Genomic DNA, 26,067 nt, shown 5'->3' on the forward strand with positions numbered 1-26,067 from the left:
AGGGTGGGGAAACAGAAGAGTCATTGTCTGTTCTTTTGAGTTTTGAAGTTGAGTCTTTGCCCGACAAAGTGAAGTTAGGATATATAAGTTATCCTGTACGAGCTTATGTGCCGAATACATTATGATGTTACAGGTGTCAAACTTATGGGCATGTGGCAGCAGTGTGTAGGAGGGAGGTTCCAAGGTGTGAGAAGTGTGCAGAAGGGCTTAAGACAAAGGAATGTGTAGCATTGGGGGAAGTAGTAGTATGTGCTAATTGTAGGGGTGCCCATGGGGCTGGGGATCAGACATGTCCCGTGCGAGAAAGGCAGGTTGAGGTTTCCAGGGTTAGAGTAGTGCAGAAGTTGTCATATGCTGAGGCAGTGAAGAAAGTAGAGGAAGATGGGTCAAGGGGGAGGGATCCTGAGAGGAGTGGTGTGAGTAGTAGATCTGTACCAGTACAGAGGGATACACCAACAAGGGATATATGTTTCAGTAAGATTGGATTTTTAGCATTTATAGCAATGGTTATTAATTGTACTGCAGGGATGGAACGTAAGTCGAAGAAAATCGAGGTTGTGGTGGCAGCTGCGGAGAGGTATTTGGGTGTGCGAGACTTGACATCAGAAGAGTTACAGGGTGTGGTAAGAAGTGGTGATGTCCCATCCTTTCAGGTTGAGGGCATGAGGTAGGAATACATAGTGGAGTAGGGTGATGTTAATTTTATTTTATAAATAGTATTATTTCTTTCTTTTTGAATTTGTGAGTGTAGTGTTAGATGGTAGGGTATTTCTTTTTTTTTTAATTATTGACTTTTCAAGCAATATATAAGGGAGTTGTACTCCAGTATAGTAGGTGGCGGTAATGCAACATATTGGATGCCAACCGCCGTTAAACCTCATCGCCTGTTCTGTGTTGTTTCCGGAAATTCCGGTCTACTTTCAGAGTTTCACGCGCGCTCAAATGTCAGTCAAACAACTGCGGTGTACAGTCGGCTATCAACATTTTTGACGGTTTCTTATTGTTTTAACTTAAATCTAGACATTTGCATAATAACTTCAGAAATGCCAGTTGCTGATTACGACCAGGCCTCTCTACCGGACCTATTGCCTCTCTACTACCGCCGACTTTTCCCTTTCTCTCAATATTACCGGTGGCTGAACTATGGAGGAGGTGAGTAGTTGGCTAGCTAGCCTGCTCTTGAACTAGAATCTGGGTTTACAGGAGACGTTGAAAATGTCAATTCTCCTTTAAGCCCAGGAAGCAGCCATTCACCAGCTTTTTAAGCTTAATAATGTCAAAATACGTTGGGAATTTACCAAATAATGGCGTTTCGCTGAGCAACCATCGTAATTAATGACGTTATGACCGGTAAATTATGAACTGTATTTCCCAAAAATTTCTAAATAAAAAGTAGCATGCATCCGAAAAAAATGTATTGTTTTTGACCAAGTGCGCATGCATCTTCTGCAATTACTCATTACTGCTATGCATAGGTCGGATGCAGTTGGTAAAAAAAACTATACTAAGATTCACCAAAAAGTGTTGGATTCTTCACACAACACACTAAGACATCCCATTTCACTACCTTTTGGGGGTCGTTCCTCTTCAAAAAGCACAAGAAAGAGGATTTTGACACCCACCATCTCAGCTTGTTCTAAAATCGTTTATGTAGTTAGAAACAGATAAGATTAGCATTCCTGCAACATTTTGTTGAAATATAATTTGATCTCTGTGAAATTAAGCTAATTGATTAAACCCAAATTGGCCATTTTTAATTTATAGGATTCAATAAATATAGTACCCAACATCCGATTTGGACAACTTTTTTTCTAACTGAGTTAGAAAAAAAAAAAAGAGTGTATATAGTATCAGTTCTCTATGTCTGACAAGTAGTATGGAGCTGAGTATTGTTTCTTCATCCTATGTAATGTAGTCCCAGTGAATTTGGTGATGTTTTTTTCCCCTGTTCAGAGAAGTTAGTCATTGAAGTTGTTAGGTTAATGTCCCATCCTACATCCAGATCTGACCATGTTCTGACCACTAGATGGCGCTGTTCCTGCTATTAGGTGATTATAATTTATTTATTTTGCAATTTGGGTGAACTATCCATTTAACATTGCCCCCCAGTGTTAAAAGGGATAGTTCACCCAAATTACAAAATGACATTGATTTCCTTACCCTGTAAGCAGTTTATGTACAAGATATAAGTAACCCATGCTTTGGTTTTGTTTACCAGGCCACTATTTCAATAGAAGGACACTGTAAAGTCCATTATGCCTCTGAAGAGTATGAATCCTTAGCAACTGAATCCCAGTAAAATAAATGATCAATGGCAACTTAAGGTTTTTCGGGAATACTTTGAAAAGTAACATGACACTGTGTTAATCAGTCGGATCTGCTGGCTAGGAGCACTCCAAACAAAACACAATGGAAAAAATTGCCAAAACTTGTACATAATGGTTATGAAATAAACCAAAACTTGTTTTTCACAAGTGTAGCAGGTTGTGAACTCTGCAAACAAAGTTTCTACTCTGAGAATGAGAACAGTAAATGACTGTAATTAATACATGCATTAACAGAAATTAATGTAACCAAATTATGGGGATTAACGGTACATTTTACTACTGGGGACATACAGTACCAGTCAAAAGTTTGGACACACATTCTCTCAACCAGCTTCACCTGGAATGCTTTTCCAACAGTCTTGAAGGAGTTCCCACATATGCTGAGCACTTGTTGGCTGCTTTTCCTTCACTCTGCGGTCCAACTCATCCCAAACCATCTCAACTGGGTTGAGGTCGGGTGATGCAGCACTCCATCACTCTCCTTCTTGGTCAAATAACCCTTACACAGCCTGGTGGTGTGTTGGGTCATTGTCCTGATGAAAAACAAATGATAGTCCCACTAAGCGCAAACCAGATGGGATGGCGTATCGCTGCAGAATGCTGTGGTAGTCATGCTGGTTAAGTGTGCCTTGAATTCTAAATAAATCACAGACAGTGTCACCAGCAAAGCACCATCACACCTCCATGCTTCAAGGTGGGAACCACACATGCAGAGATCATCCGTTCACCTACTCTGCGTCTCACAAAGACACGGCGGTTGGAACCAAAAATCTCAAATTTGGACTCATCAGATCAAAGGACAGATTTCCACCGGTCTAATGTCCACTGCTCGTGTTTCTTGGCCCAAGCAAGTCTCCTCTTCTGATTTGGTGTCCTTTAGTAGTGGATTCTTTGCAGCAATTCGACCATGAATGCCTTATTCACGCAGTCTCCTCTGAACAGTAGATGTCTGTTACTTGAACTCTGTGAAGCATTTATTCGGGCTGCAATCTGAGGCTGGTAACTCTAATGAACTTATCCTCTGCAGCAGATGTAACTCTGGGTCTTCCATTCCTGTGGTGGTCCTCATGAGAGCCAGTTTCATTATAGCGTTTGATGGTTTTTGACACTGCACTTGAAGTAACTTTCTTGAAATTTTCCGTATTGACTGACCTTCTTCAGGTCTTAAAGTATTGATGGACTGTCGTTTCTCTTTGCTTATTTGAGCTGTTCTTGCCATAATATGGACTTGGTCTTTTACCAAATAATCTTCTGTATTCCTCCCCTACCTTGTCACAACACAACATTGGCTCAAACGCATCAAGAAGGAAAGAAATTCCACAAATTAACTTTTAACAAGGCACACCTGTTAATTGAAATGCATTCCAGGTGACTACCTCATGAAGCTGGTTGAGAGAATGCCAAGAGTGTGCAAAGCTGTCACCAAGACAAAGGGTGGCTACTTTGAATAATCTAATTTTAACACTTTTTTGTTACTACATGATTCCATATGTTATTTCATAGTTTTGATGTCTTCACTATTATTCTACAATGTAGAAAATAGTTAAAATAAAGAAAAACCCTTGAATGAGTAGGTGTGTCCAAACTTTTGACCGGTACTGTATGTAATGGGGAATTGATCAAAATAAACAAAGGGCAAACAATCCACACAAATAAATAATGAATGCGCAAGAATTGGCGGGAAAAAGCTGAGCACATTCTGGAGGGCTGAGCACATGCATTCTGGAGAGACACCCAATATCTTCGCCACACACCGCTGCCCTTGTTTCAACAAAAATATACTCAACACATTTCTTCATACATATTTTGGATGCTTTTCGCTGACAGCCGCAACTCAATAATGCGCTGCCCAAATAGCGCTTGTAGTCCTAAAAACCCGAAATGAGTTACCTCTGGTTTGTTCAGCCATTCATATGAGGAAAGAATAGGGTTTTGGATTAAATGCCAAAAATAAGGTTTGAGGTTAACACAGGCTTAGAAGATCTTATACGTTTTGATCTATGGTTATTTATTTTTTTACCCATATTTTACCAGGTAAGTTGACTGAACACATTCTAATTTACAGCAACGACCTGGGGAATAGTTACAGGGGAGAGGAGGGTGGATGTATGAGCCAATTGGAAGCTGGGGATGATTCGGTGGCCATGATGCTATTAGGTCCAGATTAGGAATTTAGCCAGGACACCGGGGTTAACACCCCTACTCTTACGGTAAGTGCCATGGGATCTTTATTTACCACTGAGTGTCAGAACACCTGTTTAACGTCCCATCCGAAAGACAGCACCCTACACAGGGCAATGTCCCCAATCACTGCCATGGGCCATTGGGATATTTTTGTTAGACCAGAGGAAAGTGTCTGGCCTACTGGCCCTCCAACACCACTTCCAGCAGCATCTGGTCTCCCATCCAGGGATTGACCAGGACCAACCCTGCTTAGCTTCAGAGGCAAGCCAGCAGAGGGATGCAGGGTGGTGTGCTGCTGAATTATGAAGCCTTTATGTGCTTTGTAATTTTTTGAATTACATAAATGCTTCAAAATTCACAGTGATGTTAACTGATGATTATCTCATAGAACAAAATGTATAAAATCTCTTTTTAAAGAAGCTAATGATCCTCTGTGGCTAACTCATGGTCTCTGGTGAAGTATTTTGAATGATTTTATTTTGTACAGACAGGAGTAAATATATAATTTTGGCAAATGTATTTCAATTTACTTTAAGCCTATTGGATGTGCCGCCTATTCAAAAAGTAGGTTACCTTCACATGTTAGTCCAAAATAATTCCTGCATCCGAACGGTGCACTGTGCACCTGCCAATTTGCATGGCTGAAACTATCTCACCGGAGAAAGCATCAGAGGGAGTGAAACTGCGCCCCTCTGTCTTACTATATGTAGCCAATGCTGTTTGGCCAAAAAGACAATGACATGCCATACTCTTTTTGACCAGACAGCATCAGATACATGGGCTACACATACTGAGACAGAGGACAGCTGTTTCGCTCGTTGGGATGCTTTATCTGAGATTGATGCATCTTTCTTTCCGCGTGCATCTCAGTGAAATAAATTATCAATATTTTATTTGGATGGGCAATGAGGTACGCTATGGCGGGCCAGGCCCACCCATAACGCTGCCCCTGTATCCTACTCGAAATGAAAGGTTGGAAAAAATGACATCAGGCACTATACAAAAATAGACACAATAAAAAGCCCATCCCACACCTTCAGTCATAGTCCAATTCAAATCAAATCCCGTCAGGTTCAGGCCTGTGAGGGTGGAACATTCTTCAATAGGATTCCTTGCAAGGCCTCAGCTGTAAAATCACTGAGTCCCAAAAGGCGTTTAGCCGCACCCAATTTTCTCCGATTTCTACTGTTTGTGCTGTGCAGTTTATGACCGTGTCCAAAGCTACAGCCATAATCGGTAGACGGTTCCGATTGGATAATCGCTGTTTGCATCGCCGAGCGGTGAACAAGAAACTATTAAATCCAGTTTTTAGATGCTACCCAAATCAAAACCAAACAGATTCCATGTTGTGTTCTCACTTTGCGCCACACCTGTCTGTGTTTCACACCTGTTTGTCTAGCTAATCAGCCTCGCAATATGGTCACCATGCTGCCCCAGATGGGAAAGTAGAAGAAATGTGTGCGTGCAAAGTCAGAACAAACATTGCCAGCCATATTACATTTTCATTTGGGGGAGGGGGTAAACGGCGATTCTCCAATCTTAATCGTCAACCGTTCATGGCTGTAACTTCGGACGCTGAACACATGCTGCGGTGATTGGACCATGAGTCCTCTCAAACGCAGTCGCTATGGAAATGCCCTTCGACCTTTTCTCATTAAGTAATTAAATAATTTGTGGTCTAATATTGGCCTACTTGCTAGAGCTAGCTAGCTAGCCTTGTAAACACGGAACTCTGCGGCAGAGCTAAAACTTGTGTTCGAGGTCGTGTACAGGCTGCTGTTTAGCCGTAAGCAGCAGATTTTCGAGCTACCTTTCACGAGTAACTATCGAGTTACATGGACACTAGAGTTCTCATTTTTAACCTGAACCCGACGGGCCCCGATGGTTTTATACTGGGCCGGCCTTGTCTGTCCGTGTCTGCGCATCTTTTTTACTACGTCTCTCTCTGCAGCAACAGCAGCTGCAGCCACTACCGGCACCAGGATGATCAAACATTCTTCTGATTTAAATGTTTCTAACTGCGATACGAATAGGCTGTGCACTCGGGAGAATGATGATCCACGAGACTACGACAGGCAGTGCATCTCAGAATCAGGAGAAGCCCATAATTCCAATGGCATCTGTTAACACCAATACATCCTAACAAAATACACCCTATAACTGCCCTGCTAATGTGCCTTGCTGGACCTTGTAAACTATCGAAAGTAGACCCATAACTGATCCAAAAGTTTTCCTAATCAGGCATTGGCTTGATGCAGCTCTCACAGCTCGATGGTGGATAGATAGATAGATAGATAGATAGATACAAGGCTACTAGACCTAATAATGATAATAGTAATACATAATAATAATAATAACTACAAGAACACTAAGAACAAACAGGTAGCCTATTTTATTTTTTACCGGTTGGAACAGTGTAAACAACCCTAAACAAATTTAAGTAATGTTTTAACGAAATCAAGTTGTAAAAGCCTTTTACAGCATACCAAAAATATTTAAACTGCTTTTTTCAACATATTGCGTGAGGCTTGGAGCTCCATTTATATCGTATCGGATTATGGAATCAGTTTTAAACAAACACTCAAATGGGCAACAGCAGCTAGATCTGTCTTATTTCAAAATATATGGATGTTTTATAAAGCCCGACACGTTCAACAAATGTTGATCATAACTAAGGTACGTTTCTCTACTCGCTTTTCATCGAAAATATACTTCTCAATGGTTTATATAGCCCACTGGTGAAATTTGTTGTTATGCACAATGGTAACATGGACTGGGTAAAGGTACAACTGTTTTCTAGAAATCTGGGGGGGGGGGGTTTCGGGTTCGGGCTCATTTACATTTCTGTGACATCGGACTTGAGTGGGGGTCGGGCTCGGGCTAAGCCGAACCGGGCAAACATTTTCAGGCCTTTTGACAACTTTAGTGGACACCCACCTGTCTTGATCAATGAGAGACGTTGAGAGAAGTTGACAAAATGGCGACGTATACATAGCTGGATTACTTCATGGCGCAAAACATTATTTAATTCAATAACAGAGCATTTTAAATTCAAACGTTCCCCCTGCAACTGGCCATGGGCGTTTAGAAGACCGGTGACTTCTGAATCGAGAATAAAAAAAGTATTGCGAAGTAAAGGTTGGTGAAATCTGCTTACGGCTAAATAGCAGTCTGTACATGACCTCGGAAACAAGCTTTAGCTTTGCTGCCGAGGTTCGTGTTTACAAGGCTAGTTGTTCACAACCAGTCAAGTTTAATGATGACAACTTTATTTTGCAACACCCTCAGTGACAAAGAACTACTTCCAAAATCGAGAGTTCTCCTTCACGTTGAAGGATGACATCTACGTACGATATCAGTCGTTCAGCACACAGAACGAGCTGGAGAAGGAGATGCAGAAGATGAACCCGTACAAGATTGACGTTGGAGCGGTCTACAGTCACAGGGTGGGGTTCCATTACTCACCGTCTTTATCTGACCACCTGTTACACACATTCTTGCTTTCTTTCTTCACCCTCTGTCTCACTCAATCACTTGCCTCTCTATTGTCCCTCAAGTGTCCATATTTTATTGATGTTCATTCCTCTTCTTCTGTCACCCTCAGCCCAATCAGCATAACACAGTCAAGTCTGGATCCTTCCAGGCTCTGGAGAAGGAGCTGGTGTTTGATATTGATATGACAGACTATGATGATGTCAGAAGCTGTTGCAGGTACTTGGATCACAGCCAGAAAGTGTATTTGTAGTTCCACCATCTTTTCTATTGTACAGATGTGGAGTATGTTTGAATGTAGAACAGACTAATTCAGGGACGATACCTTTGACGTTTTGTTGGGAATGTGGGACAGTTCATCAGCAGTCTTGTCTGTTTTTGTTTTGCAGTGCTGCAGACATCTGCCCAAAGTGCTGGACTCTGATGACTATTGCCATCCGTATCCTGGACAGGGCCCTTCGAGGTGAGTCAAAAAAATGGTTAATTTAATTGCCATTTAGCAGACGCTTTATCCAAAGCCAGTCATGAATGCATATCTTTTTTTTTATGTATGGGTGATACCTTGAACAGAGGACCAGGATTTTTCTATCGGTAATTTTGTAATGTTATCTGAATGTGATTCATTTTAATGTTTACCTGTGTTTGTTGCCTTTTTTCTGGGGTGCTCCAGATGACTTTGGTTTCCGGCACTGCCTGTGGGTGTACTCGGGCAGGAGAGGGGTGCATTGCTGGGTGTGTGACGAGGCAGCCCGGAAGCTCTCTGTGGCGGCGCGCTCCGCTGTGTCTGAGTACCTGAGTCTGGTCAAGGTAAGACCACCTCTCATAACATAACCCACACAAGGCTAAAAGAGGTTTCCAACAATCAAGGGTTATACTCTTCTTGGCTGTATTTTAATGGAGCAGTAGACTCAATCACATGCAATATTTGATAGTGGTGATGCGGGAGCTTCACGCTTCTCGGTTTCTGTTCATTTGAGTCAAGAAATGCTGAGCGTAAAGAAATGCCTCAGTGATAACAAGACTGTAGAAAGGATTTCATATTAAATGTAAGCAAACTTACACTGTGTTCATGTAAATCAGTAGCCTGGTCATTGAGTCATTTAATATTTTTTCGGTTCTTCAGGGTGGAGAAGAGACGGTGAGGAAAGTAGTGCTGTCAGACCCAATTCATCCATTCATCAAGTAAGATTATGATTCACTTTAAAAGCCTTCCAAATGAACTACAACCTTTTTTCACAAGTTACATACATGGTGTTATCCTTGTTAGACGTTGTGGGTTCTAATAGCCGAGAAAAGGACCATTAGTTTGAGGCATTGTCTAACTGTTAGAGGGCAGCATCACGTTGAATCTTGAATGACAAGTTGACCTCTAACCCCCTGTTTCCCCTCCAGTGAATCCCTAAAGGTGGTGGAGCACTACTTTCCCCAGTACGCTGTAGTGGGACAGGACATACTGGGCAGCAAAGAGGCTGCAGACAAAGTGCTGGCCCTCGTGCCTGAAGATATCCTTTTGCTCTCTGCCAATTTTTATTATATGACACAATATGAAATGTGACATGCGTACAGTACATACAGTACACACACGTTCCGTATGTTACCGTTTAGCAGGTTTTGTGATATATCAATTGCATGTTGAGGGAGAGCGAGAACATGCCTTTCCTTAACGGAAACTTCACATGTCAGAAAGGAGCTGCTGCAGTACTTCCAGACTGAAAAAAACCCTGAGAAGCGCTGGGGCAGACTTAAGACTCTGGTCCAAAACAAACGTGTAGGTGGCCATGCTCACACAACAGTGCAATAAAGACATAAGCCTTGTTATAACACAATGCAACAATATGGTGATGTTAATGGCAGCCAAGCATGCACTTATGACAACTCTACTTTCTTCAACCAGACGACTGCCAAGGGCCACTACTTTGAGAAGGAGATCATGCTGCAGTACTGTTACCCTCGGCTTGATGTGAACGTCAGTAAAGGAGTCAACCACTTGCTGAAGAGCCCCTTCAGCGTCCATCCCAAAACAGGTAAGGAAAAACTCATGAAGTGCAAGAGTAATGCTTGAAACATGACAGACGTTTAACCCAAATGTTGCCTGTGAAAGAAACGGTCAAAGGACGCTCTCATCCAACTGAGGGAGATACTCTTAGGATGTCATTAGCCCAACACTCAACAACACCTTTCCTCCCTGTTCCTTACTTTGCCAAAGGGCGGATCTCTGTTCCTATTGACCTGAGAGAACTGGATCGCTTTGACCCCTTTGATGTGCCCACTATCAGGTAAGCCCTACTCAGTCAATTTGTCATAATAAGAACTTTGTAAAGAGCTTTACAAATTCAAAATGTATTCCCAAAGCGCTAAACACAAAGTTTGTATGTGTGGCGTCCCTGTGGTTCTTCTCAGTTGGTATACTCACCGGTCCTGTTATTGTATCTCCCTGTAGTCTGATCTGTGAGGAGCTGGATCGGCCCAAGACAGCAGAGGAGGAAGAGGAGAAGGAAGACACCGATGAGAATGAGAGAGAAGCAGGAGAGCGACGGAAGAGAAGAGGTATTCAAAAAGACGAGTGCAATTAATCACTAAGAGAACCAAGGGATCTGATATTCATTTGTTCATTGCATGTTGATTTGACTAACACAAATGTTCTGGTTCCATAGACTACAAACAAACAAGCTTGGCGAAGTATGTGAAACTGTTTGATCAATTCCTGGAAGGGATGGCTCGCTCATGGAAAGGGGAGCATCTTAAAAAGAGTGGTGAGTGTAATTAAAGTCCTTAGTGGAAGAATACAATTGTTAGTATGAACATTCAGATCTAAAAGATTTGATCATGGCTTTTTTTCTCAATTTCTTTTCACAGATCTTCAAAAGGACTTCTAACCCTGAGCAGTGTCCAACGGATTAATGGCTGTTGCTGGGATTGGTACCTACAATGGTTGGCTAATCTTAAACAAGCCCATCATATCAGTTGTTCATAATCTGACAGTTAAAGATGGAGAACACACATTACAGATACTGTAAACAAATGGTCTGTTTGAGAATTGTCATGCAAATATTTTACTCTATCAACGATTTAAAATCACAGTTGTGCAAAACTTTTATGTAGCCTGTTGTTTTCTAATTAAAATGACTTCATACTACAGTTTGTTTCAATATATTTAGTGTGTCATGAGAGAGTCAAGGATAGAGCAGGCATGATCAAGTCACACAAAAACATAACTTTTGATATGCTGGCAGGTAGGGTTAACATTTCCCACCATAGGATCTTCACTTTTCCAATAATGGGGTTGAAAATACATAGACAAGTAGCTATTTATATAACAGAAGAAAAACGTATGCAAGGATACACCAGAGATGTATTCGTTTTTTTGTTTGTTGTAAAACCACCACTTGGGAACACGAACGACCCGGAAGACGTTAGTGCAAAATGTGATATCGGGAGACGGGAGGTCATAAAATCTCTCTTACAACCATCTTGGATATAGAATCCAAACTCGGTGAGTGTCTCTGCAGCTAATCCAACCTCATCTAACCATTTATCGTCCTTTAAATTATTTAAAACAGGGCTCTGATAGTACATGAGAGGTTTGTCATACCCCTTATGTGGATATTTTATCCATATCATTATCTGTACACATAAATATTCACTTATGTTGTCGATCTCTGGTACAAAATGGGGGAACATGACTGCCCACATTTGCTAACGTTGTTGCTAACTGGTACAGGCTTGGTTTCTTTCATGTGACACGCCAGTTGAGAACACTGAGGACGAATTTGAAATGTTACGTGTGGTGCAACTTGTGTAGTGTTCAGTGGAAGTTGTCAGTGAGCCAACCTATGAAAATATATTTTACAGCACACGTCCAGCTAATGTTAGCTAGATTCAAGCAAAGCTTGTTCGAAAGTGAGAGTACCGCTAGCTAACTACCTAATCTGTTACGGTTTTCTTTGTAGACTATAAAAGTTGGGTCTCTACGATTATTGCTGTGACGTTATATTAAACAGCGTTGTTTTCGTCCATTTATCTTCTGATTTGCAGCGTGCCTTAACATTAGCTAGATAACGTTAATCCCTTTAAAGTGGCTAGTTAGCTTGCTAACTAGGGAATGTGTCATTACATTAGCAACACGTGAAACACGCAGAAGTTAACGTTTGAGTTCTAAATTAAAATGGCTTATTGGCTAACCACTATCCAGTTACCTCACTCACTGTCAGTAAGTACGTAGCCAATATTTGACAGTATCAGTCGGTCACAGTGAGTATAATCTGCTATACTAGTAGTTTGTATTTAGCTGGGAATTATTGAAATTTGAACGCAGTGGGAGAATCTCAATGTCATACTTCTCGCGTCCTCTTTCTCAAAACCCATTGGATGCGAGCGCCAGAGGTCCCTCCCCTCTGACCTCCTTCAAATCGTTTTGAGATGGAGGCGAGGAAAGAGGACTCGAAGTGTGCAATTTAGGGTCTCTCTGAGACATTGAGTACGGTACGGTTACATGCACACAATAATGCGGTTATTGTGGATAGTCAGATTAATATAATAGTTCGATTCAAAACGTATACATGCTTTGCAAGAAGAACGATTCACCTAATAATCCTGTTTACATGGACACATCTGAAATCGGGCTACCTCATGACACTGATAAATGCAGAAAATCGCCAATCAAAAAAACGTCCTACCACAGCGAACTTTTTATTTATATTTATTTAACCACAGAGAACATTGTTATTTTTGGGAAGCAGATTTGATTGAGTTCGGAAATCTAAAGTTTGTGAAAACTGCTTCTACTACGCATTCATTCAGTTGTTCTGAACTCACTTCACTCAGCACTAAAGAGGGAGTCTCGCTCAGCTGGTGCTAGCACATACACAGATCAAATACACCACTGGGAATGCCGATTTAAGGTGTTTACATGTCCAAATAATTTGAAAGATTGCTCAGAAAACCAGATGCTTTAATCGGTGTATACTTCGATTTGGACCTTATGCCGATTTTAAGATAAGCAGAGTAAGGTGTTTACATGACTATTGCATAATCTGTTTACTGCCATAACCAGTTTAATATCGAATTACTACTATGCATGTTAATGTATCATTGAATCCAGTTCCTACTACTACACTTTTTAGTCATTGCTCTCTATGCATTTACCTAGTCAATGTGAGACATGTAAAAGTATCTAGTAAGTTGTCTGTATTTATTCATGCCATGTCAGTTATTCCTGGTGAGTCATTCCTTGAGTTCTGATTTCAGACACAAGCATGCCTGGTGAAGCCACAGAGACGGTCCCGGTCACTGAGCAGGAGATGCAGCAGCCACAAGTTGAGACTGGTTTGTATAGCATTATTATATCACACTTGCATGCTAAGATACTAAACTGCAGGGCTAATGGGGTCCTGGAACTCAAACACTGCAGTAGCAAATTCAACAGCAGCAGTGCTTGTTGGACGTAGTGACCTGAAGTAATATTCCCCCAGTGGAGTTGTGGCTGTTACTTGAGAGCTCTATATTAATTGTACTCCTTCGGGAAAGGTAGCACTCATCAGTTGTCAAGCAGGGGACACTGCTGTAGAATGACACTTTTGGTGACATTCACTTGGAGACATTCACTTGGAGCTGTTTTCCCTGGTTCACCTGCTGAGTCCAGCTTTACACATATTCTCAGCATATATAGGGAGATGTGTTGTCAGGTTTCTTTTAAGGGGGAGGGTGGGCTGATCAGCTGAGAGATCATATACAGTGAGGTCCAAAAGTATTTGGACAGTGACAAATGTTTTGTTTTGGCTCTGTACTCCAGCACTTTGAAATGATACAATGACTGAGTGCAGACTGTTAGCTTAAATTTTAGGGTATTTTCATCCATACCTGTTGAACCGTTTAGAAATTATGTTCCCCATTTTAGGGAACAAAAATATTTGGTCCCATATTCCTAGCAACCAATAAGTGTTTCCCCTGTATTCATTTAGCAGAGGCGCACTGCTGTAATTTCTAAACAGTTCAACCAATATGGATGAAAATACCGTCAAATTAAAGCTGACAGTCTGAACTTTTTAAAATCCAAAGGCCTTGACTACAGTGGGGGGAAAAAAGTATTTAGTCAGCCACCAATTGTGCAAGTTCTCCCACTTAAAAAGATGAGAGAGGCCTGTAATTTTCATCATAGTTACACGTCAACTATGACAGACAAAATGAGGGGAAAAAATCCAGAAAATCACATTGTAGGATTTTTTAATGAATTTATTTGCAAATTATGGTGGAAAATAAGTATTTGGTCACCTACAAACAAGCAAGATTTCTGGCTCTCACAGACCTGTAACTTCTTCTTTAAGAGGCTCCTCTGTCCCACACGGGGGACCTAGTGAATGACCTGCAGAGAGCTGGGACCAAAGTAACAAAGCCTACCATCAGTAACACACTACGCCGCCAGGGACTCAAATCCTGCAGTGCCAGACGTGTCCCCCTGCTTAAGCCAGTACATGTCCAGGCCCATCTGAAGTTTGCTAGAGTGCATTTGGATGATCCATAAGAGGATTGGGAGAATGTCATATGGTCAGATGAAACCAAAATATAACTTTTTGTTAAAAACTCAACTCGTCGTGTTTGGAGGACAAAGAATGCTGAGTTGCATCCAAAGAACACCATACCTACTGTGAAGCATGGGGGTGGATTTTTTTCCCTCATTTTGTCTGTCATAGTTGACGTGTACCTATGATGAAAATTACAGGCCTCTCATCTTTTTAAGTGGGAGAACTTGCACAATTGGTGGCTGACTAAATACTCTTTTCCCCCACTGTACAGGGCCAAAACACTGTCCAAATACTTTTTGACCTCCCTGTATAAACCATGGCCTGTAGATTATAATCCTGGGGGGCTACTCTGACTCAATCCACAACTTCCTAAGTAGAAACCTTTTTATTTATTTATGTATTTTTTACTTTGAAGTGAGTAGCCCTCTAGGAATATGTTTGGCAAGGCCAGTCATCGACTCACTTTGCATTAATGTTGAAATAAGGGTGTGGGAACAATTTTAGGGACTTGAGATGGCTTTTTTTAATGGTGGTTGTCTTGAATTTCACTGCAGCTCAAATGGGTTATCCAGGACCCCTTATTTACTGAAACCCACTGACAACCGCCTGTGTTGAATGTTACTGCATCGACAACTGGGTTGTGAAACACTTTCTAATGCATGGGTATTGATGTAGTCGCCTTGCGCATGGAACAATTTAAAGAAACATCTTGCACGCATGAATTATACTGAAGAAAAATATAAACTGAACAATTTCAACCATTTTACTGAGTTACAGTTCATATAAGGAAATCAGTAAATTGAAATCAATTAATTAGGCCCTAATCTATGGATTTCACATGACTGGGCATGGGTCCAGCCATGGGTGGGCCTGGGAGGGCATTTTAGTGGCCTTTGATTGTCCCCAGCACAAGGTGCACCTGTGTAATGATCATGCTGGTTAATCAGCTTCTTGATACTCCACACCTGTCAGGTGGATGGATTATCTTGGCAAAGGAGAAATGCTCACTAACAGGTATAAACTAATTTTTGCACACAATTTGAGCAAAATAAGCTTTTTGTGCATATGGAACATTTCTGGGATCTTTCATTTCAGTTCATGAAACATAGGACCAGCACTTTACATGTTGCGTTTTATATTTTTGTTCAGTATACATTATACAATTTTATTAGCAACCTTGGCATAAAAGAGTGGCACTGACATACAGCAGTAAGAATTCCTTTTGCTTCTGGAAAATATATATTTTGTTTTTATACCAGCTTTATTTTTTTAAATATTCACACCTACATTCTCATTGACCATGTTAAGTATCTGTTGGTTATTTCTATTTTCTGTTTATGTATTTTATCTCAAATTCCAGCATTTTCTTTAATTTGATGGTAATGATAACGATTGCAGGCCTTTTTATGGCATTGATTTGACTAAATGTTTGATGGCAAAAGTAAGCTGCTTCTGTGAAGCAGCTTATGGAGCTTTATTTTCAAGTAATTTAAGAAACATTGGTTTTGAATGGAATTGGTATTGATGATTTTCTTAAAGCATTCTCTCATTCATTTTCATGCTGCAACAAACAAAATTCTGATTAGTATAACAAAGATGCGTCAATATGCAAGTGGAGATAATTAGTGACACTTAAGGATTTCCTTACTACCAAGCCCTGTACCAGAAGAGTGAAGTGTTGAAAACCACGAAGGTTGTTATAAGCAGATGAATATCCATGTTTCCTGAAGAGACTACGAGTTGGAGCTGGTGAAGGCCACATATTGCTTTTGAAGACCACTGGTCATGAAGATGGTGCATGTGCAGCCGAAGAAGGTGCATGTGCTGAACAAGTGAAGACTACCGATATTGATTGGATAAGTTCCTGGATGTTCAGTATCACAGGTGCCTGTTAATGAAGTTGCTGAGACACTACAGTACAGGATTTATGGAGCAAGCCCACATAGGTTTGCAGGTAATTACTTAGTGTTGCTAGTGGAAACACCATAGGTGTCGGCTGATAAATGAGAACTGTTAGCTATGACCACAGGGGAAGACTTTAGGAATGACTGTTAATGTTAGACTGTTGAAAAAGCGGTAAATTGTTTTTGTTCAGCAAGGAAGACTGCGTTGTTCCAGAAAAGTGTTGAAAATCGTCTTGGGGATTTTGGTTAAATTGCATGAAATGGATGAGAAAATGTTTAGATTTTGCCTTTCAATTCTAGTTATTTGACTGTAATTCAGATAAGGTTATCAAATTGCCTCATATCAAACAGAATAGCAACCTATTAAATCTAAATTGACTAATTCAAAAGTTTTCAATAGTGGTTCAGTGTGCATAATTGTCTCTGTCGTAAGACTCTTTTCACTGAGAAATGTTATATGTCATTAGGGTTTGTAGATGTATTGAATGCTACTCTTCGGGGGTTTCCACCCACTTCCGGTCTTAAGGTTTTTCCAACTACACTTTTGTGCATTTAGGCACTGCATGGTAACTGGGACATGGGCACAAGTTTGGTTTTGTGGTACACACAACATTCACCCATTCTTGGATCACTTATAACAAACGGAAAGCTGATGTCTGCATCCTTGAACAACCTCGCAAACACCTTGGTTCAACTGAATTGATACACTACATGACCAAAAGTATGTGGACACCTGCTAGTCGAACATCTCATCCCAAAATCAATGGGCATTAATATGGAGTTGGTCCCCGCTTTGCTCCTAGAACAGCCAGCACTCTTCTGGGAAGGATTTCCACTAGATGTTGGAACATTGCTGCGGGGACTTGCTTCCATTCAGCCACAAGAGCATAAGTGAGGTCGAGCACTGATGTTGGGCGATTCATTCCAAAGGCGTTCGATGGGGTTGAGGTCAGGGCTCTGTGCAGGCCAGTCAAGTTCTTCCACACCGATCTCGACAATCTATTTCTGTATGGACCTAGCTTTGTGCACGGGGGCATTGTCATGCTGAAACAGGAAAGGGCCTTCCCCAAACTGTTGCCACAAAGTTGGAAACACAATTGTGTAGAATGTCATTCTATGCTGTAGCGTTAAGATTTCCCTTCACTGGAACTAAGGGGCCTAGCCCAAACCATAAAAACAATGCCCAGACCATTATTCCTCCGCCACCAAACTTGGCACTATGCATTGGCAGGTAGCGTTCTCCTGGCATCCGCCAAACCCAGATTTGTCTGTCGGACGGCCAGATGGTGAAGCGTGATTCATCACTCCAGAGAACGCATTTCCACTGCTCCAGAGTCCAATGGTGGCGAGCTTTACACCACCTCAGCCGAAGCTTGGCATTTCGCATGGTGATCTTAGGCTTGTATGCGGATGCTCGGCCATGGAAACCCATTCCCGACGAACGGTTCTTATGCTGACGTTGCTTCCAGAGGCAGTTTGGAGCTGAGTGTTGCAACCGAGGACAGATGATTTTTACGCGCTACAGGCTTCAGCCCTTGGCGGTCCCGTTCTGTGAGCTTGTGTGGCGTACCACTTTGCGGCTGAGCCGTTGTTGCTCTTCGACGTTTCCACTTCACAATAACAGCACTTACAGTTGACCGGGCAGCTCTAGCAGGGCAGAAATTTGTCTATGGAGATTGTATGGCTGTGTGCTTGATTTTATACACCTGTCAGCAACGGGTGTGGCTGAAATAGCCGAATTCACTAATTTGAAGGGGTGTCCACATACTTTTGTGTAGATGTAGATCACAACCCCATTTCTAAAAATGTACTCATTCAATTGTTTCCTCTTAATATTTTGTGTCATATAATCAAAACATTTGGACTCCAACTTCCTCATGTTGGTAAAAGTATCTTGTATAGGAAAGTACCATTATTGTAGCTAGACTTTCTTAAACGAGGGGTTAACTCATTTTGATCATATGCTTAAAAAAAACGTTATTGTAAGCTTATCAACCGCTCCTCACACTTGCTGTGACTACCCCTTGCTGCTCCTTCCGCTCCTCCTTTCCTTCCTATCAGCTCCAGGGGTGTTGAGTTCCTCTGCTCCCCCTGAGATGGCTGTGTCTGACGGGACCAAGGCAGCAGCTTTGGAGAGTCCTGTGCCTCTAGAAGCCTCCACTGTTCTTCCAGAGATCGAATCCCAACCAGTGTCAGAAATGGCTTCAGGAGATGCATCTAGTGGACAACTTAATGGCGTAGGAGCAACACCTGAAGTTAGAGCAACCGTTGTTGAAGAACGTATAGCAATTGCTGAACAACAGGTCACCCAAGCACCAGAAGAGGTCATCATTCAAGATTCAGCTGACGTTACAGAGGCTACCGTGGCAGCCACTCAAGATGCTGTGGCTGCTGAACCCGTGGCAGTGGCTGCTGAACCCGTGGCAGTGGCTGCTGAACCCGTGGCAGTGGCTGAAGAACCCGTGGCAGTGGCTGAAGAACCCGTGGCAGTGGCTGAAGAGACTCCGGTCCAAGAACCAGCACCTGCTGCTAAAGAGCCAATCGTAGACGCAATTGATGGGATGGCACGTGTAACTCCAGAAGTCCCCCCTGAGCCTGCAGTCGAGACGATCACTGAAGACTTTAAGACTGTGAGTTTGGATCCAGCTCCTGATGATGCCGTACTATGCACTGAAGTGGCCAGCTTGGACACTGGGGCCACAGAACCTGAACCACTGTCTGCTGATATGACCATTGACACCGCCATATTAAACGAAACTCCTGTTGAGAAAGAACCAATTGCGGCCTGCTCTGAGGCCGTCCAGACGAAGGTGATGTCAAATCGTGCGGTCCCGACCATCTCCACCCGTCTCCTGTCAGGTGGGTCATTTTGTGTGCACAGTTAAAGCTGCTTTTTCCCCCTCTTACAGCAGCTTCCCCTTTTCAGACATTTTGTCTCTCTTATACTTGCAAACTTCTGCACCAATGCTGGGCCTAGATTTGCCTTTTCAAATGTTATGTTTTGCCACATTTTTTATTTATTATATTATGCTTGATGAAAAGGGGCTTATGTTGAGAAATATGAAGAGATTTTCAATTACATTTTCTTTTAGGGCTTGTTATTATCATGATTATCATTGGCTCTCAATTTTCTCTTGCGTCACTGTTTAAACTCAGTGTTTCACCTTGAAACAGGCCAGTCCATTTAGGCACTTAATGTAAAGAACTGACTTCCAGCAACTTTTTCCTCTTGTCATCAGATGTTGACTGTCCTTTGACTAGTCTATTTCCATCTCTCTTCCTTCTCTGGGCTTATTGGTGTTTATCAGGAAGAATGCACCAATCCAACTGTGTTGATGTGCTCTAACTGCAGTATCTGTTTTTAACACTGGTATTTGTATCCAATGAGGGTGGGTAGGGAGGGGTCCTTGTTCCAATTATGGCTTTTTGTTCATTGCAGTACACCTTTTTACTACTCGCTAGCCACATTTAATCCGTTGTGGATTGTTTTAATTTAATATATGAAATTGGTCATGTTTCAATTAAATAACGATTGCTTTTATTTGTATCTATACTATAGCCCAACTTTTAAACTTGGTCGTAAACCATAATTTGTCATTTTACCTTCAAAATGAACAATATCACACCTCATCACTGGAAAAAAAAATCTCGTTCAGTCGATTTAACAATTTCAGGTAATGGATGTTAGTGGGATGAATTTGTCTAAGTGTGAACCCATTAGGGAGCTTAGGTCAAACAATGCATAGCATTGTTTATAACCGCTACAGTTCCTTAGAATTTGACCTGTCATTCCACTGTCACAAATTTATTTTAGTGTAAATAGTGCCACGCTTTGCCAATGCATTTGCCACACTTTCCTCTGCACTGAGTGGGTCCTCAATTTGAATCTCTGGTTATAAAATTGCAGTAACGCTGTAGAAAATGTCATGTGTGGGTCTGTGCTTGGACCAAGTAGATGTTTGTGTTTTTAACTTTAGGTTGTCAGTTGTGGTTTTGCCTGAATACTTGAATTGTAGTGTGCATTGAGTTTGCTGCCCTGCAACAAATCCTTCCATTTCGGAAATAAGGTTGGTGTGGTGTTCATTTTCCTAACCCTGGAGTTTTTAGGTAACATTGCCTTGTGTGTTCTGATCTTTTAACCCGCATGGTTCAGGCTTTGACTTCCTTCCAAATATTAAACAAACATATTTGTTTCATTCAGCCGCACTCTCTGGCCCTGCAAGTGTGGCTACCTCCCTGGAACCCCAGGCTGCTTCTGGCCCTGCCAAGCCCAAAGGCAAAGAGGCCAAGGGTGGCTCTGCCCCTAAGGCTGTCCCTGGCAGAAGAAAAAAGTCCTCGATGTCTGCCTCCTCTGCTTCTCCAACCTCCCCAAAGCCCTCCTCCTTAGCTACCTCACCTGGGGCCCCTGGAGCTCCCAGCCAGGGTAACCGTGCCGTCCCAAAGGTTGTAAAGGCTGGCAAACAAGGAAAGGCTAAGAAAGAGGCTTTCAAGCCTGCTGCTGACCTGCCAGCCCCAGCTGAGGCTCCTGCCCCCACAGAGGCCAAACCTGTGCCTATTGAGCCTAAAGCTGCTCCTGCACCAGTAGTGGCCATGCCAGCACCTGTTGCTGCAGAGCCTGCACCTGCCTCACCCATCACTCCCAAGCCTGTGGCATCCCCTGTGGCCTTCAAAGTGACCTCAAAGCCTGCTGCATCAGCCCCTATGTCATTTGCTGATGCTGTTGCCTCTAGCCCCTCTAAAGCTGCCCCTGAAATGCCCATGGCCAAGGCAGCCCCTGCACCAGCTAAGCCTGCTCTGGAGGATGATGACCTTCCACCTCTCATTCCACCAGAGGAGCCAGTAAAGATGCCAGTCTTCTCACCCCCTACAGTAGTAGAGGCTCCTAAGCCTGCCCCAGTTGCTTCTCCAGCTCCCCCTAAACCAGCTCCAGTTAAGCCCGTTGTAGCTGCTCCCCCTAAACCAGCTCCAGTTAAGCCCGTTGTAGCTGCACCAGCTCCATCTAAACCAGCTCCAGTTGAGCCTGTTGTAGCTGCTCCAGCTAAACCAGCTCCAGTTAAGCCCGTTGTAGCTGCTCCAGCTAAACCAGCTCCAGTTAAGCCCGTTGTAGCTGCACCAGCTCCATCTAAACCAGCTCCAGTTGAGCCTGTTGTAGCTGCTCCAGCTAAACCAGCTCCAGTTAAGCCTGTTGTAGCTGCACCAGCTAAACCAGCTCCAGTTAAGCCCGTTGTAGCTGCACCAGCTCCATCTAAACCAGCTCCAGTTGAGCCTGTTGTAGCTGCTCCAGCTAAACCAGCTCCAGTTAAGCCTGTTGTAGCTGCACCAGCTAAACCAGCTCCAGTTAAGCCCGTTGTAGCTGCACCAGCTCCATCTAAACCAGCTCCAGTTGAGCCTGTTGTAGCTGCTCCAGCTAAACCAGCTCCAGTTAAGCCTGTTGTAGCTGCACCAGCTAAACCAGCTCCAGTTAAGCCCGTTGTAGCTGCACCAGCTCCATCTAAACCAGCTCCAGTTGAGCCTGTTGTAGCTGCACCAGCTCCGACTAAACCTGCCCCAACTGAGCCCGTTGTAGCAGCACCAGCTCCCTTTAAGCCTGTGCCAGTTGAGCCCGTTGTAGCTTCCCCTAAGCCTGCTGAAGTAGCCATTGTACCACCACCTGTTTCAAAACCTGCCCCTACCCCTGCTAAAACCCCAACCAAACCGGAGCCTGTGACCAAGAATGAGGGTATTTCTTCTTCCTTTCTCTGTCTCCTGTGTCCCCTCTGTTTGCCTGCCAATGTTGAGTTCTGTGGCCCATTCACTGGCTTGCTCAAGTGTCTCTTCCCTCTTCTTCAGGTTTGAGATAAAGTAGAGATTGTAGTAGTCTGTGTATTAGATTTGCTTCAAATGTAACCTCCAAACTGGCCTGTTTCAAAGATTAATGTAGTTATTGGAGCTATTGATAGATTGGTGAATCAGTGCTCCCACGAGTGCCATTTTGTTATTTTAGATGATAATTTAAAGCGGTAATCAGCAGTAGAAACGGTAAGCGGCCTCCCCACCCCTGGTTCGGTTAAAAGCTGAGGGATGGGGCTGGAGAAATGTAATCACTCTCAAATTCATAGATGGGGCTACGGATACAAGGATTTGACCGTCCATGATATCAAAATTATAGATTTAACCATGTTTTGAGGCTATATAGTGTTTGTTTACATTTTCTTTCTTTACAAACATTGGAGTAAAAAAGCTTATTTTGGGTTCCGATGGGGTAGGACAGTTGAACTAAGCTCATGAAGCATTTATAAGTTATGTTCTTCAAGAATCAATGGGTACATATTATTCATTTATAAGTCAAATTGATGTCGCAACTGCTGATTGCCCCTTTAAATGTGTACTTTCAAACCAAAAGGTTCCAGTTGGCATGTTTTGCCTCCCATCAAGATGCATGTTAAAGGTTCAAATTATGTAAATGTTCTCAAATTCCCTACTATTATATAATTGGTTTTTGGATGTTTTTCCCGTCAATTATACAGTTAATTGATATCATGGGGGGGTGTCGTCAATGTCATTATGATCAATTTTTAAATCTGTATGACTAGGGCAACATTTTACCATAAGATTCTTTAACATTTATTTATAAGCAGGTCTGTTAATTTGTACACTGACTTTTCTTTAACCTCATCCACATAACCATTTTTATTCTTTCAGTGCCTCAAATTAATAGGTTAGATTCACTTACCACCAACAAATGTTGTGCTCATTCAACGTCTCAATTTGTATTGGTCTCGGTGCCTTAAACAGACTTTGCTCAGTTAAATTACCCATGCAATTACAATTCTCCGGTCTTACACAGGCGCTACTGTAGGAGAACTGGTTACCTGCTGCTCAGGCTTCTGCCTGTGACAGCCTGTATAATGTGACTAATGCTTGTTTCTCTGTGGGGTGCTTACAGGGTCTGGCACTGAATCGGACAGCGACGAGTCGGTACCAGATCTGGAGGAACAGGACTCCGCACAGACACAGCAAGCACAGGTAAGACTGCCTGAACAGGTGTCTGGTAGGGCACGGATAGGATTAACTGCTTATATATTACATGGGTGTGATACAGTAAACAGTCCCTCCAGGATTCTGCGATCGCAATTTTATTTAGCTAAATCAACAATTTCCCACACTATTTCCGCATAAAGAGTCAAATCGTCGCAATATTATCGCATAAAAATGACCCTTCACCGCAGTACAAAAAGAGGGCTCGCAATTTCAACCAATCACTGCACATTTCCATCATAAGGTAAAATCAAACCAGACGTCAACAATCTTTTTCCCTCATCAGCGCATTTTCGCGACAGTGGACAATAATTGCATATTGCCATGCAAAATGTCAGAACTGCCGCAGCAAAATCTAGCATTTTGGCCCGCAAATATCACTAAGAAATCTCAGCAACATCCTGGAGGGACTGAGTAAACACCTGCACTGCACTCACAACATGATTAGAACCCCTGAGTATCTATTTAAGAATAATAGATCCTTGACTCTTCGGTGATGATTGATACAGTGACTTTCGTTCTTCTGAGTCTACTGAAGCCAACCTTTCTGTCCTGAGAAGAGAAAAGGCCAAAGGGATACTTTCATTTGTTTTATTTTCACCATTCATACCATTGTCTTACATATGGGTGGAATTGTTGGTCTCACTCTCAAACCTTGACTGCCATTTAAAGGGGGATAAATGTATTTTTTCCACAGCTTGCAGCTGCTGCAGAAATAGATGAGGAACCCGTTAGCAAAGCCAAACAGAGCCGTAGTGAAAAGAAGGCACGAAAGGTAACTAGCTTCAAAAACTATCTGGACTTTATCAAATTTTCATTAGACATTCCCATCTTAAAAGAATACGTTGAATAATTTCAATTACTATGCCACCTTTTAACTATCCATTGTATAGTATAAACAATGGATAGTTAAAGGAGGACGGTTCCAGTCAAAATAAAACATAACCCATGATTGTTTGCTTTTCTTCAGGCAATGTCTAAGCTGGGTCTCAGGCAGGTGACTGGGGTCACCAGGGTTACCATTCGCAAGTCTAAGAACATCCTGTTCGTCATCACCAAACCAGATGTCTACAAGAGCCCTGCATCAGACACTTACATTGTCTTTGGTGAGGCTAAGGTAAGATAGATCCAGGATACCGTTTTTGAATTTTATTTTCTGATCCCCTTTCAAATCTAAAATGCTATAGGCATTGTTCCATCTAGTCTAGACTGCTCTTTCAAGATACCCTTGTAGTATGCGATTTCTGGTTATCAGTCAAATATGCAGTGTAATGTCCTTCGACCAAGGTGTTGGTGTTCTTGCCAAAGGATGCAGCACTGATATCTCTGTCCGTTTCTCTCTCTTTGTTTCTCAGATCGAGGATCTCTCACAGCAAGCCCAGTTGGCAGCGGCAGAGAAGTTCAAGGTACAGGGAGAAGCTGTGTCGAACATCCAGGAAAACACGCAGACGCCCACTGTACAGGAGGAGAGCGAAGAGGAAGAGGTGAGGGCCTTGAGGGGTGAAAAAGTGACCATACAATCGACAGGAGTTTAATTTATTTTCAGTGATGATTGATACAGTGACTTTCGTTCTTCTGAGTCTACTGAAGCCAACCTTTCTGTCCTGAGAAGAGCACTGTTAACTATGATGGGGCTTAGTTTGTACATGATCAAAAACCAGGCACCATATGTTTTGTTGTCCATTAGATTGTATAGCTCTTGTTTGCCACAAATAATTTGCATGTAGTTTGATCATAGTAGTCTCCCATGCACAATGGGGTAATTTATGGGCCCGATCCAAAAGCCCAATTCCCCTGGAGATGTCAGTGAATTGCATTGCGAGTTGACTGTCAAATGTATATGTACTAATGCTTTGTCTCGATGCATAGGTTGACGAGACCGGGGTCGAGGTGAAGGACATTGAACTTGTGATGTCACAAGCCAACGTGTCGCGAGCGAAGGCTGTACGCGCCCTGAAAAACAACAACAACGATATTGTCAATGCTATTATGGTAAGTCTTTTTTACCACACAATTCCCCTTGTCACCAGACAAAATATTATCTGGCACAAGGTCCCTTCACTCCAAATATTTGTGGATTTGAATTGTGACCTGTGTCCAAGTTCCCATGGTATCTACCAGCAGGAAATCCTTTCTCTTCAGTGATGATTGATACAGTGACTTTCGTTCTTCTGAGTCTACTGAAGCCAACCTTTCTGTCCTGAGAAGAGAAAAGCAGTGTTAACTATGATGGGGCTTAGTTTGTACATGCATCAACACATTGTATTCTTATTTTCACAGGAATTGACGATGTAGGCTGCTGAAGTCGAAGGAGTTCTGAAAGGTTGCTGATTTAATCTACTATCGTTGGTACAATTTATACCAAAGATGGAAATAAAGTTGTGGCTTGGTAAATTGAATGTGGTTTCCCTCTGTATTGACCTTCGTTTTGTGAAATTATGCATCTGACACATCTCCAAGGGATTTGTCTGAACAGGGATATTGAATACAGTTGAGTCCTTATAGGTGTAAACTCTGCTCAGTCCCTCGGGTGAAATAATATTGTAAGACTGGATATATGTTATCATTGCTCTAGTTCAATCTACATTCTACACACAGGAGTGTACCACAGATTTAAGTCTG

General features: G+C 42.3%; 2 protein-coding genes and 3 non-coding genes across 7 annotated transcripts; all 5 read left to right on the forward strand.

Moving 5' to 3' along the window:
• Window positions 1-909: 909 nt before the first annotated feature.
• On the forward strand, window positions 910-11,139 carry LOC121537285 (DNA primase small subunit). The gene is made up of 13 exons (XM_041844957.2): window positions 910-1,152; window positions 7,800-7,957; window positions 8,116-8,222; window positions 8,393-8,466; window positions 8,674-8,810; window positions 9,127-9,185; window positions 9,396-9,505; window positions 9,680-9,771; window positions 9,898-10,027; window positions 10,210-10,279; window positions 10,444-10,550; window positions 10,658-10,756; window positions 10,860-11,139. Exons 1-13 carry the CDS (start codon window positions 1,044-1,046, stop codon window positions 10,877-10,879), a joined length of 1,272 nt encoding a protein of 423 aa, XP_041700891.2. The 5' UTR covers window positions 910-1,043; the 3' UTR covers window positions 10,880-11,139.
• A 265-nt stretch (window positions 11,140-11,404) lies between these two features.
• Window positions 11,405-25,844, forward strand: LOC121538529 (nascent polypeptide-associated complex subunit alpha). Of its 3 annotated transcripts, none has more exons than XM_041846649.2 (9): window positions 11,405-11,496; window positions 13,251-13,328; window positions 18,490-19,287; window positions 23,354-23,433; window positions 24,143-24,220; window positions 24,416-24,562; window positions 24,801-24,929; window positions 25,315-25,437; window positions 25,726-25,844. In XM_041846649.2, exons 2-9 carry the CDS (start codon window positions 13,259-13,261, stop codon window positions 25,738-25,740), a joined length of 1,440 nt encoding a protein of 479 aa, XP_041702583.1. In that variant the 5' UTR covers window positions 11,405-11,496; window positions 13,251-13,258; the 3' UTR covers window positions 25,741-25,844. The 3 variants fall into 3 exon arrangements, with proteins under 3 accessions (XP_041702583.1, XP_041702582.1, XP_041702584.1); XM_041846648.2 differs by lacking the exon at window positions 18,490-19,287 and adding an exon at window positions 20,630-22,147; XM_041846650.2 differs by lacking the exon at window positions 18,490-19,287.
• LOC121538679 lies at window positions 23,933-24,006 on the forward strand. Its single transcript, XR_005995228.1, has one exon. It is a non-coding gene; the product is annotated as a small nucleolar RNA SNORD59 (small nucleolar RNA).
• Window positions 24,985-25,058, forward strand: LOC121538680. The gene has a single exon (XR_005995229.1). It is a non-coding gene; the product is annotated as a small nucleolar RNA SNORD59 (small nucleolar RNA).
• On the forward strand, window positions 25,581-25,654 carry LOC121538678. Its single transcript, XR_005995227.1, has one exon. It is a non-coding gene; the product is annotated as a small nucleolar RNA SNORD59 (small nucleolar RNA).
• Window positions 25,845-26,067: the final 223 nt, after the last annotated feature.

The sequence above is a fragment of the Coregonus clupeaformis genome, chromosome 24, assembly GCF_020615455.1.
Source record: "Coregonus clupeaformis isolate EN_2021a chromosome 24, ASM2061545v1, whole genome shotgun sequence".
Lineage (NCBI taxonomy): Eukaryota > Metazoa > Chordata > Actinopteri > Salmoniformes > Salmonidae > Coregonus > Coregonus clupeaformis.